Source organism: Myotis nattereri (genome assembly GCF_964212035.1).
Source record: "Myotis nattereri genome assembly, chromosome: 20".
Lineage (NCBI taxonomy): Eukaryota > Metazoa > Chordata > Mammalia > Chiroptera > Vespertilionidae > Myotis > Myotis nattereri.
Genome location: NC_138096.1, coordinates 2,873,461 through 2,887,406, shown reverse-complemented (window position 1 = coordinate 2,887,406; position 13,946 = coordinate 2,873,461). Strand labels below are relative to the sequence as shown.

Sequence of the window (13,946 nt, the reverse complement as noted above, 5' to 3'; positions counted from 1 at the left end):
AAAAAGTAAAACAACCAGACAAACAAAAATTAATTTTGCAGCCTGTCACACGTATGACTAAAGGATAGTGTGCCCCCCAGACATGACGGATTGTCTTTTTATGTATCTTCAAATGGAGCTCTAAAGCATCCGTAAACCGCCAAACAAGCAAATAAAATCAGTTTTATACTCATTATAGCTATAATGATATCTCATGGATAAATTATAAGCAATAATTGCCTCTTACTAGCTTATTGTATCTGTATATTTTCCCTGCTTCTCATACTGTCACTGAAGTACACTTTCAATCTTAACTTACAAAAACATATGCTTTTGAATCATCTTCATTCTTTGAGCAATAATATTCCTTGAAAATCAGTCTCCTGGTTATCAATGATTGTGCCTGTTTAGTTTGGTTTTGGTTGTGTGTGTGTGTGTGTGTGTATGGATGTGTGTGTGCTGGGGTCTTCCGTCTGGTGCTATATTTTATATTTATTTTTAAAAATATATTTTTATTAATTTCAGAGGGGAAAGGAGAGGGAGAAATAGAAACATCAACGATGACAGAGAATCACTGATTGGCTGCCTCCTGCATGCCCCCTACTGGGGATTGAGCCCACAACTCAGGCATGTGCCCCTGGCTGGAATCAAACCTGGGACCCTTCAGTCAGCAGGCCGACGCTCTACCCACTGAGCCAAACCGGCTACGGCTGGTGCCACAGCTTATAATAAAGTCAGGCATGCTACTAAACTGAGGCCACAGTGTAATCTTGGTATGACTGTGGCTTCCTTTCCCAATAATTATCACTTCTTTTCACCTCGTAATAATATGATGCTGGCAAGGGCCACTTCATCTTGACTTAATTGTTTTAATTCCACTTAACCTGCTAGGATAAGTACAGTATTTTCAAAGCTCATGTACCAAAGGAACAGGGGATGCATATAGGCGTTTAGAATGAGAGCTACACTTTATGATAACATGGCTTTTATAAAGTCAGCTCAAAATGAAGAAAAATAAAATGTCTGCATCTCCATGTGCTGTTATTTCCAGAGCGTTCTAAAGTGGAATAAGAGGTAGGAGCAAAGCCAAGCAGAATTCTGTTCTAATCAAGGGGAAGATGGGTTGAGTAGTTAGTGTATTTCCATCTTTCTCTGCCACGGCAATCTCAGTCACTGTAATCCCAATTTTTTGTTGTTGTTTTTTTGTTTGTTTTCTCAGCATCTTTTGTAAACAAATACATCTTATTTTCATTTCAGCGATGTGAGCTGTTGGCCACCTGTGAAGGCTCTTACAAGATACTATTTAAAAGGCATTAAGGATTCCTCACATACGTAGGAATTTGTCCCAGGCGATGCAGAGCTATCCCCATGCCCTGGAAATCAGATCAGAACTGCAGAGTGGACACTCTGCCCACCACAGGGAAGGGATCCGCGATTTAAATAAGAGCATTAAAAAGAATCATGTGGGCATGATGGAAACTAACAACATTCTCAGGCCTCATGCGAAAATGGGAGCTAAGGCCATTATAAAATAATGAGATTTACTCTTATGCGTTTTACGAAGAGAAATCTCATTACCTCCTGATCATTTGCTATAAATTCCATGTTCAATAGTACACGACTGTGGTCGGCAAACTGCGGCTCTTTGGCCCCTTGAGTGTGGCTCTTCCTAAGCCTTAGGAGTACCCTAATTAAGTTAATAACAATGTGCCTACCTATATAGTTTCAGTTTAAAAAATTTGGCTCTCAAAAGAAATTTCAGTCGTTGTACTGTTGATATTTGGCTCTGTTGACTAGAGAGTTTGCCGACCACTGGTACATGAACAGGTACACAATCCCTCCATTCCAACAATCGCCACGCCACCCAAGTCAAGTTTTATAAAATGGAATGTCAAATACATAAAAAATGGTCAACATAGACCAAATACATTTTAGACGGATATATGTTGACTACCATTAAATCTGCATAAATGCTATCATCATAGTTAAGTGTGATTATAACTTTTTCAGGTTTGTTTGCTTGTCAGAGTAGAAACATATTTCTTAAAAACCACAAAAATAATCAACGGGAAAATGATTTGTTTACCTGGATCTTCTATAGTTAAGTTCTTTATTAACCACTGAACAATGTCTGACCCTAGAAAAAGAAAAAAGAAAAACACAAATATATGTAAACATTTGTCTATATATAAATTCATTTCAAGAATTCTTCACTTTTGGCACTCATACTAGTATATAGGAGAGATGACGTAGAATCTGCAGGAAATGTTAGGTTGGAGGTAAATTTTGAAATATGAACAAGACAGAAATTTAGTTGCTGAAGGGGCATGTGTCAGTTCAAACGTGGAGAGCAGTCCATAAAAACCACCCACTGCACGCTTTCTGTACACTGCACACTGGGAGTAACAGGAACATGGAGCTGGTAAGTATGCATACTGCAGGCCTTGAATTCTAGGCTAAAGAATTTGGGTTATTTTTCTATAAATCAGTCAGAGAAAGAGACATATTGTTTCTGAGCAGAAGATGACCTTGTCAAAGCAAGGTCAAGGAATTTGACTGGCCGTGCATGGGGAAAGCCTCAGACCAGAGAGAAAGAAAGCAGGATGTCAATATTCCTAGGGGCTGTGGTCCAGGGTGGAAAGAATAAGGCTCTGGACCAGTTCAGTGTGCAAGTGAATTAACACTAAGTCTGAGACCTGCTTCAGGCCTTTGGTGAGTTGGAGAATTAACTAAATGAGGACTCGAGGTTTCCCAGGCCAGTGGCACTGTGAATCGCATGAATGGTGAAAATATGAGCAGAGCCCGGCTGGCGTGGCTCAGCGGTTGAGCATCGACCTAGGAACCAGGAGGTCACGGTTCGACTCCTGGTCAGGACACATGCCCAGATTGTGGGTTCGATCCCCAGTGTGGGGCGTGTAGGAGGCAGCCGATCCATGATTCACTCTCATCACTGACGTTTCTCTCTCCCTCTCCCTTCCTCTCTGAAATCAATAAAAATATATTTTTAGAAAAAGAAAACATGAGCAGAAATGGGAATTAAAGTAAGAGGAGTGATGTACCTGGGATTTTCATTCCTATTAAATTTGGTTTTCTCATTTCCACACAAAATGCCAAAAATATGAATGGAAATAGTTGAGCATCCATGATAGGCTGCATCAGGGCGGCGTGAATGAAATTTCGTGTGAACTGAAATCCCATGTCAGCCTCTCCTGGAGCCTGCCCACCTGAAATCTGACAAGTGAGTTACATACATTAACCAGGGCTGAGTAATTCTAGCTGCAAAGGAGCTCAAAACGAATTTCAAAATTAACTTGGTGATCCAACTTGGCCATAATGTCCTCAAAGTTTCGAGTGCACTCATACCCACCATCGAATTCGACAGGCATGCATTTTAAAAATAACTTCAAGTGTTGAGAGTTCTTCTTTTTCCATTGTTCCTTTCACAGCTGCCCTTGATTTAAATGCATTTTGATATTTTTAGTGATTTCAGACAGGGAGGGAGAGGAAGGGAGAGATAGAAACATCAATGACGAGAGAGGATCATGGATCAGCTGCCTCCTGCACGCCCCACACTGAGGATCAAGCCCACAACCCCGGCCTGTGCCCTGACCGGTAATCAAACCCAGGACCCTTCAGTCCACAGGCCGGTACTCTATCCACTGAGCCAAACTGGCGAGGGCTGAGTGGGATATTTTTAAAATATATATATTTTTATTGATTTCAGAGAGGAAGGGAAAGGGAGAGAGAGAGAGAGAAACATCAATGATGCAAGATCGGCTGCCTCCTGCACGCCCCCTACTGGGGATGGAGCCCACAACCCGGGCATGTGCCCTGACCGGAATCGAACCGGGCCAGGGCTAAATGCATTTTGAGAAGATGGATTTACTTAGCTCCTCAGGAAGCTCCGAGGAAAGGAAGGAAAACCACAGGGATTGCCAAGTGTTGTGTGCAAAATAGCCTAAGGTGTTCCGCCGAAGAAAGAGAAGGGGAACTAGGTTTACACATATGTATGAGGTGACCCTGATGAAGGTAGACTTCTCTGTACCCCGACTTATGCACGATCCAGGCACCCCGCGCCATGTCCTCATTTGCACATCTATTTGGGGAGCCCATGTGAGCAGCCCCCGGAAGGTGTCCACGCTTTTGAAGAAAGCCGACCATTCCAAACAGGACTACTTTTTTTGTCATGGTGAGAAAAGGGATTTAAAAATGCTTTTAGGGAAAGTTTTTTTTTTAAGTTTTCTCTTCTTTTTTCTTTTTTTGCTGAGAAACAAGTCTGTCCGTCTGGGCTCTCACGGGTCAAGATGCTGAGGCCACAGACATTTCTGTGCGGATTTTGGGGGTCGGATCTTTATGACGCTGGGATAATGCCAGCAGGTGGAATCGCTGTGATAGAATTGCTTTTGTACAAAAAGAAATGACCAAACTATTTCCTACGGTGGCGACACCATTTTACATTCCCCCCAGCAAATGCCTGAGACTCAGGTTCCCAGCGGTGAATGATACTGAACATATTTTCATATGCTAATCTGATGTACGGCTACGCTCTTTGGTGAATAACTTTTGATCGTTTTCTAATTGGACTTTATTTTTTAAATGAATTTATTGGGGTGACATTGGTTAATAAAATAACGGAGGCTTCCGCGCTAGCCGGTGTGGCTCAGTGGATAGATGTTGGCCTGCGGACCAAAGGGTCCCAGGTTTGATTCCGGTCAAGGGCACTACCTGGGTTGCAGGCTTCTCCCCAGCCCGGGCCCTGGTCTGGGTGCAAGCGGGAGGCAACCCATCGATGTGTTTCTCTCACATCGATGTTTCTCTCTGTCTCTCCCTCTCTCTCCCTCCACTCTCTCTAAAATCAATGGGAAAATATCCTTGGGTGAGGATTAAAGAAAAAAAAAATTACATAGGTCTCCGGTATTCAATCCTACAATACATCAACCGTCTACTGTATTGCGTGTTCACCAGCTCAAGTCAAGTCTCCCCCCGTCACGATGCTGAGTGGCGATGGTTAATGTTAAAAAGCCGCAGGGGAACCTGAAAGGAACCTTCCTCTGCATTTCGCAGCTCAGATGAACGGCGGCCTCCTCCCTGCTCATGGGAAAATGCAGCTCCAGAGACAAGCTGCTTCCCACTGGGGCAGCGCCAAAGGAAATGACCTTGTCCATGGGCCTCAGAAGCTGTCGCCTTAAAATGGAAGCATCGAGACGTCCCTTACAGTATGACAGTTCCTCAGCGTCGCGACATAATGGACCTGTCTCTGCCGTTATCGTATTAGTAAAAGGCATGATGGCAGGAGGGGACAATGCAAGGTAATGCCACTTGGGACAGCTGGCATATTCGCGGGACATTTCGGCCTGATATGGAAGTCCTACTCTCGGGAAAATTCCAAGGAGGGGACAGAAAGAGAACCTCCTTGCAGGCCACCTCCCTGGTGTCGGGACATGAACCTGGGAAATGGCGGCGATGGCCGGCTCTAGATAAAAGGCTGTCAAACGCTGTTTCTACAAGAGCCTTCGCTGCCAGATGCCAGATTCACACCATCAAGCCTGCGTTTTCTTCTTCTCTGCTTTGCGAAATAATTGCTCTTTTCTTCCACACGCTTACATTTCCAATGGTTATTGAGCTGTAGGTCTTAAAATGCAAAGTCTAGACCACACGATAGCAACAAATATAGAAAGCCAAAATTATCTCCGTCAGCGCATGCGCTCTCTGTCTACATCCACCCCTCAAGCTATGAAACTTGAGACTGTCCAACCATCAGATAGCGTTGTCTAGATAGAATCCGAATGTACTTATGATGTTAGCCTTGAATGCAATGCTATCTAAATATCAAATTTTAAACATCAACGGGCCACAGCACTCTATCGATTCTAAATTCATCAGGCTCTCTAATAAATACACTCTCTATTATTTGCCTATAGGTTTCTACAGAATTAAGTTTTGGTAGGCTGTCTCCAGTCCTTTCGGCTGTGGCCCAAATGATGTCACAGGAATAGGCAAGCGAAAATTCCTCGTCCAACCACGTGACTATGCAGTCACTTCCTAAATAGGGAAACTAGTCAATTGGTTTGTTTATTCATTAAATCCTTTGAATATTTATGATGTTCCAGGAAGCACTGTGATATTAAGAGGCCACAATCAAGTGAAGGCAGAAAGACATTTCCATAAGTAACTAGAGTAGGAAAGTGTTATGAATGTGGATATGGGTGGGAGAAAGGACGATAGAAATCTTGGGAAGAAAGAAATCGTTCCTGCCTCTGGCGACTGGGAAAGGCGCTTCACTGGCCTTGGAGGGTGAGTAGGTTTTCACTGGAGTGAAAGGTGAGATTCCCACGTGAAGGAAAGCAGGCTCCATAGCTCCCACAAGGCAAGCTCTGCAATGAAAATGACATGCAATCCAGTCCCATACACATGTTGCACTGGGTCAACCTGTTTGGACCAAGGGTTCATCTTTTTTTTTTTTTTTTAATATGTTTTTATTGATTTTAAAGAGAAAGGAAATGAGAGGGAGAGAGAGAGAGAAACATCGATGTGAGAGAAAAACATCTATCGGTTGCCTCTTGCTGTGCGCAGACCCCGACCAGGGACCAAACCCACAGCCTAAGCGTGTGCCATGACCGGGAAGCAAACCGGCGAGCTTTCGGCTCCCCTCCTGAGCCACACCAGCCAGGGCCAAAGGATGAACTTTTTAAAATATATTTTTATTGATTTCAGAGAGGAAGGGAGAGAGAGAAAGATTGAAACATCAATGATGAGAGAATCATGGATCGGATGCCTCCTGCACACCCCCTACTGGGGATCAAGCCCGCAACCCCGGCCATGTGCCCTTGACCGGAATCAAACCCGGGACCCTTCAGTCCACAGGCCGACGCTCTATCCACTGAGCCAAACCAGCCAGGGCAAGACAGGACACATTCTTAACAAGATCTATCATAAAATGGGCATTACAGTCAAGTGCCACCCAACCATGACCCAGAATGCACTGGGGCAGCCACAGAGAGCTTCAAAGGGTACAGGGCTTGATCTGTCTTGTGAAGACACTGGGGATTAGATCCGCGGAGAGAGGGAGAAAGTAGGAATTAGACCCGCAGAGAGAGGGAAGAAGACTGTCCCAGGCAAAGGGGCTGACCAACGTGGGCAGGTGGGAGAAATCTGTTGCTCTGCTGGAGGACGAGGTGGAAGAGGTAGCCCTGGCTGGTGTGGCTCCGTGGCTAGAGTGTCGGCCTGAGGACCGAAGGGCCCCGGGTTTGATTCCGGTCAAGGGCACGTGCCAGGGTTGCTGGCTTGATCCCCAGCAGGGGGCGTGGAGGAGGCAGCTGATCCATGATTCTCTCTCATCATTGATGTTTCTCTCTCTCTCTCTCCCTCTCCCTTCCTCTCTGAAATCAATAAAAGTATATATTTTTAAAAAGACAGAGAGAGGGGTAGAGGGAGGTCGAAGGGCTAAGATTTCTGGAGGTGGCTCAGTCGGGCTGAGGGGACATAAAAGCAGAAAGCAGAGCAGGATGGACGACGAGGCGGCTCCAATCCACGTTTCTCGCCGACACCAAGTCCCCAGGCAGCAAAGAACAGCCACCCAGCAAAACAGCTCGCGCCCAGTCCTTCCCCCTGCGGGCACAGGTGCCAGTGCCCGTGTTCAGTGCAACGTTTCAAAAACCCACGTCATTATTCCCATTCCTTTCACATAGAGCCCCCTAAGCTGGCTTATTTATTCCTTTAAAAAACAAAACCAAAAAAGGCTACGCTGGGGTTTGGAATTGTGCTTGAGGGCCATTTCGGTGGCAAGTCTAACACCTTGGCAAGGAGTTTGCACAGCCTGCCGGAGCCTGGGGGCCCCCGGAGCAGGTCGGGCCGGAGCAGCGGTGGGTGCGAAGCGAGAAACGTCCTACTTAAGCCTCCGAGACGAAGGCTGCTGCGTCTGCAGGAGAATCAGCCCCGTGATTACTCAATTACCTCGCATCCCAGGCTCTTGCTCACCGCCAGGTTCCCCAGGGCGCGGATCTATTTGCCGCGACATTGGATAATTCCACCCCAAAAAGGGGATGACGTGCTCCTGTGACAGGGTGTCCCCACCCTCCCCGATGTGACAGCGTTGAGGGGCAGAGAGACCTCCAGCGCCAGCTGCACACGGGCATCAGGTCGGATGGAAACAGCAGCTGCCAGCAAACACGGCCTCGGCCTCATCTCCTTTCATTTCTCCTGGGGTGGGGGGGTGAGGGTGGGAGGGTTCAGCTTGGAAAGGTGATGGCTGTGGCCCGAGGAGAAAGCGAGAGGCACAATGCCCCAGCCTTCTGTTGGGCCAGGTCTGTGACTTTGTCCCGAAGGCCTCCTCAGGCGCCATGTGACACCACACTCAGCTGCCTCATTTGCCCAAGAGCATCTGATCCAACCGGGACGCTGAGCGGAAAGATCATGCTTCTTGGGTTGTCCCTGCCTCCCTGATGTTTGGCCCGGCAGGTGTGGCTCAGTGGGTTGAGCGTCCACCTATGAACCAGGAGATCAGGGTTCGATTCCCGGTCAGGGCACATGCCCGGGTTGTGGGCTCGATCCCCAGTGCAGGGCGTGCAGGAGGCAGCCGATCCGTGATTCTCTCCCGTCATTGATGTTTCTCTCTCTCTCTCCCTCTCCCTTCCTCTCTGGCACCAATAAGTGTATATTTAAAAAAAGAGAGAGTGAGCCAGTTGTGGTGTTTCACCGGCTCCTCTCTCAGGGCAGTGGTGAGACTGGACTGACCGTGAGGCTTCCAGGGGTTTCTTTTCTCTTTGACAGCAGCCATGGTCGGCTGAGTCAGCAGGCACGCAAGATGCTATCGGTAGATGACTGTTGCTCCTCTCTCCATGAGCATTGGAAGACATTTATTTTAAGTTGGCCTAGTTTTCCAAAAGCTATAGATAATGTATTAAAAATGGACACACGCATGGACACGCACACGCGCACACAGGCACACACACACACACACACACACACACAGCTCAGCAGACTCCACACCTTCCATCCTGTTGTGAAAATGCAAATGTAGGGTCTCCCTGATCGCCCCCTTTTCCTCGCCGTCCCCATCAACACGTCCTATTGGCTCTGTCAGCAGAATCTCAAAACCTGACTCATTCTTGTCGCTTCTGCACGAACGTCATCTCAGCATCTCTCCCCTGGAACGAACCCTGAGCCTCTTCCTCGGCCTCCTTGCGCCCACTCTTCCTCCTAAAGCCGCGGTCCGCATAGCAGCCACTGTCTTCCTTCCTTCCTTCCTTCCTTCCTTCCTTCCTCCCTCCCTCCCTCCCTCCCTTTCTTTTATTAGTCATCTTCTGTTTTCTTAAAAAATATTTTTCTTGATTTCAGAGAGGATGGGAGAGGGAGAGAGGGATAGAAACGTCAACGATGAGAGAGAATCATGGATCGGCTGCCTCCTGCACGCCCCCTACTGGGGATCGAGCCCACAACAGGGCATGGGCCCTGACCGGGAATCGAACCCCGACCTCCTGGTTCATAGGTGGATGCTCAACCCCTGAGCCACGCCGGCCGGGCAGCCAGTGTCTTTCAAAACTGCTCCTTTAAAAAAAAAAAAAAAAATCCTCTCCACACAGAACTAACATCCGAAGGCTGTGATCAGGGGATGGTGGGCTCAGCTGGGTCAGCCCTAGTCACACCCCCACCCCTTTGACCAGGGAGCACAGGGAGCCCCCACAGCACCCCAAACAAACCACATTGAATGAATTCTTCTTCTAGAAAAGTGGGGGTTCTGATACCTAACGGAAGAGGAAAGAATGTTCCACAGGCAACATCAATGTCTAGTGTCATATGTTCCTGATGAAATCCTCATCAGTTAAAAATGGAGCAAGAAAAAGAAAAAAGATACGTTGACATTTTTTTATGAAGCTAAATATATCTACTTTTTCCAAAGTTTATTTTGCATTGCCTCTTTTAATTTTTTTCGGTAATAAAATGTCCTTCCTTTTAATAAATTAGAGTAATATCAGATTACAGTATTTTTTATGTCTTTATTTGGCAAAATAAAGTTAGCGACTCTATGACAGTCCCCTAATATATTATTTAATTTTACTTGCTCATTAAATCCAAACCTCTGGGAATTCTTAATCTAGAACACGCATCTCCATAGTGCATTCTAAGCTAATGTAATTGAGGTGGCCTGCAAAAAAATTAAAATTAAAAAAAAAAAAAAAAAAAGGATGGGGAGTTTATAGTCAGATATGCTCACAAGTGTTGGGTTAAGAAATATTAAAAAAAAAAGAGATATTCCTGCGCTGGCCAGGAGGCTCAGTTAGTTGGAGTGTTGCAGGTTCAATCCCAGTCATGGCACACACAGGAATCAACCAATAACTGCATAAATGAGTGGAATAGCAAATCGATGTTTCTCTCTCTCTCTCTCTCCCTAAAAAAAAAAAACAAAACAAAACAAAAAAAAACTATTCAGAACTTCTCAGAACCTTAAGAATACTAATGCATTTTTTGTGTGAACTCCAAAAAAGAAGATACAGCATACATTATATCCCACAATTATTCAACCAAAGAATTCTCTCATGAAGAATCATAATAACAGATCTGTCCTGGGAACCGTTCATCTAGAGCAGTGGTTCTCAACCTTCTGGCCCTTTAAATACAGTTCATGCTGTGACCCCCAACCATAAAATTATTTTCGTTGCTACTTCATCACTGTCATGTTGCTACTGTTATGAATCGTCATGTAAATATCTGACATGCAGGATGGTCTTAGGCGACCCCTGTGAAAGGGTCGTTCGACCGCCAAAGGGGTCGCGACCCACAGGTTGAGAACCGCTGATCTAGAGACTCATCAAGCTTGCCCCTTTACCTGATGTTTGCTGATAAGGATAAACACACCATCACACTTTTCACGGATCGAGAAAACCAAAGACCGCAAATGAAAGAGAGATGTAAACTCGAATACTGTCAGGTCGCCCTCGGTTACCATTTCGGCATCTTCAACATATTCTTTTCTTCGCTTAGCCTGCACACGTGTGAAAAATGATCCCGACTCACACGCTTGTATTTCCCCAAAGGACTTTAAAATGTCAACCCATTGTGTGAGTTTAAAAAGCATCTTGAGATCTGTATTGGAGCCATGTGACTGTTGCCAGAGGAACTATCCAGTATCACGGGCAGGGATGGGCAGGAAAAAAATCTCTCTTCAGGTACCAAGCGCTGAAGAAAGCAGAAGGCGGGGAGACGTGCGAAGGGACAGGCTGTGACAAAGCTATTGTCCCTGTGCCTGTAAATTACAGCTCACAGGGTCCCTTGGACGACAGTCAGGAGACACTCACTAGCTCCCCTCAATACACAACATCAACAACAACACACAATAAACAGCTTTAAAAATACCAACACTATACTCCCTGCTGTCAAAGTGTGCCAGTTACGTAACAGAACACAAGTCGTTTTGTAATTAGCACTTGTTTGTAACATCATGCCCCGAGTGGCAAAATGAGTTCTGTCTTTTTTTTTATTATTCAGGTAGGATCTATTGAAGCCATATAGAGAAGCGAGGAAGCCAGTAGAATAATGTTAAATAGACCGAACAAGGGGCAATATAATTACAACCAGCACAATGAGGGATCAATTCACAAGCATCTATGTTATTGATCGACAATGATTCAGAGAGCATGGAGCAGTGCTCATGTAGGAGGTGAGGGACATCCATCCTATTCCCTTCTTTTAACCTCCAGTTTTTCTTGAGCTTAGTATTAATAGACTAGAGGCCTGGTGCACGAATTCGTGGCCTGCAGGATTGGGCCGAAACCGGCTCTCCGACATCCCCAAGGGGTCCTGGATTGCGAGAGGGTTCAGGCCAGGCCAAGGGACCCCACTGGTGCACAATCAGGGCCAGGGAGGGACCTGGGAGGTTGGCCAGGCGGGGAGGGACCGCGGGAGGGCTCCAGGGCGTGTCTGGCCCATCTTGCTCAGTCCCGATCTGCCAGACCCCAGCAGCAAGCTAACCTGCCAGTCAGACCGTCTGCCCCCTGGTGGTCAGTGCATGTCATCGCGAGCGGTTGAGTGGCCTTAGCATATCATTAGCATATTACGCTTTGATTGGTTGAATGGACGACCAGACACTTAGCATATTAAGCTTTTGTTATATAGGATAATCCGTTTAGCATGAAACAGATACTGGTAGGGGAAGGTCATTGCTCTGGACTCAGTGACTTTCTCCAGAAGCAAAGGCCCTCAGGTCTCAGCCAGGAAGTGTGCAGGTGACTGTCAGGGCCCTGGAATTAGGCTGGGAAAGGTGGACACGGTCCCCAAGTTCAATAATATAGCCTTGCACTTAGTAGCTTTTTCTGCCTGGAATTCTCCAACCAGGAGCTTCCCAGGGTTTCCAGAGAATAAACTCAGTGACTCCACTAGGAGTTGCATGGATTGGCGAGGGACCTGGGGACTCGTCTGCTCTAGAGCCGTTGTTTCAATGACTCCAGCCCTCTTGCTAGCAGGCCACCGGATCAGAAAGGTTCAGAGAAATATCCTATCACCGCTGGAGACCGGGTAGAATACTTATTTTTAGTTTCCCGGTGTTTGATCAGAAATGCTTTCAGCCAGGAATGACTTCAATAAGATTTGTGCTTCCGGATGCTGCCAAACCCAGGAGCGGAGAAAAGTCAAATATTAAAGGAAACCTCCTTGCTCTCGTCCAAAGAAGGATGGTTCTTTAAGTTTTTAAAGAAAATGTTCGTTCTATTTTTACTTCCCTTTTGGATTCTCGAGGGCTTAGGCGAAGAGGAACATAAGGTCTGGTATCAAAAAGCTTTAAAAACCAAAAAATGTCATACCTATAACTCATTAATCATTTATTTTAAAAATATATATTTTTATTAATTTCAGAGAGGAAGGGAGATAGAAACATCCATGATGAGAGAGAATCATGGATCGGCTGCCTCCTGCACGCCCCACACTGGGGATGGAGACAGCAATCCGGGCCTGTGCCCTTGACCTGGAATCCAACCGTGACCTCCTGGTTCATAGGTTGATGCTCAACCACTGAGCCACACAAGCCGGGCTGGGCCGAGCATCTTAAATCAACTCCCTTCCTTTCTCTGTAGAGTACTATTTACAGGAGGGAAATGGGACAGGCTCAGAAAAAAAAAACAAAACACCAAAAACCAATTTTGTGCATGATTCCCACAAGAAAATGTCTCAAAGAAGAAATTGAAAAACAACAACTAAATTATTTTCTTTGTGCCAAAATGTGACAAAGGGGAGTTAGGACAAAATCTTATATTTACACAGAAAGCTCAACTGTTTCCATGGAAACCGGCCAAGCAGTTATGCAGATGATCCGAGTTCGTAGAAATCCGAACCAAAGAATAAATGAAAAGGGGGGTGAGGGGGGGGGTGGCTAATTGGGATACAGATAGGCCCCGTGGTGATCAGAAATGGAGGGGTGCCCAGCGCACTCGGTGCGGCAGACCCCCCTCTACTGCGCTCCACTCCTCGATGCCTCACAGATGTCGCTTTTTCCACAAAGTGAAGGTCAGACCCTCTTCCAGCAAACACATCACCACGCGCTGCCTGGCGGAGCTGCACCCGCGACCGCCCCACTTTTGCGGGCACAGTTCTTTCTCGGAGCCCTTTAGCCATTGTTCTGTCCACGTTCATCCGGATTTTGTCCTGTTCCCTTCCACTGCACCGGTGCCCTTCAGGGCAGCTCAGCCTGCTGTTCTCTTCTCCTCCTCGTCTGCAAGTATCGCCTCAATAAACGCGGCCTCTCCCATTGGATACGCACCGGTGTGCTCAGGTGAATGAACACCCCCGCCCCGCCCCCAGGCTGATAAAGGAACCTAAGTCCCGCCCTAGTTGGTGTGGCTCAGTGGATAGAGTGTTGGCCTGCGGACCCAAGGGTCCCAGGTTCGATTCCGGTCAAGGGCACTGACCTCGGCTGCAGGCTCCTCCTTGGCCAGGACCCGGGCTGGGGTGCATGCAGGAGGCAACCAAATGATGGGTTT

The 13,946-nt window shown here is 46.6% G+C and overlaps 1 protein-coding gene across 7 annotated transcripts in view; it reads right to left on the bottom strand.

Moving 5' to 3' along the window:
* The window catches only part of RGS7 (regulator of G protein signaling 7), a 127,880-nt gene that overhangs the window by 40,487 nt on the left and 73,447 nt on the right, over positions 1–13,946 (bottom strand). For 5 of the 7 annotated variants that reach the window (XM_081114273.1, XM_081114275.1, XM_081114278.1 and 2 more), the window contains exon 4: positions 2,066–2,116. The exons of the other annotated variants lie outside the window; for them this stretch is intronic. In XM_081114273.1, coding sequence (XP_080970399.1) covers positions 2,066–2,116 — 51 coding nt within the window. The remainder of the gene's footprint in view (positions 1–2,065; positions 2,117–13,946) is intronic. 7 annotated transcript variants of the gene reach the window in all.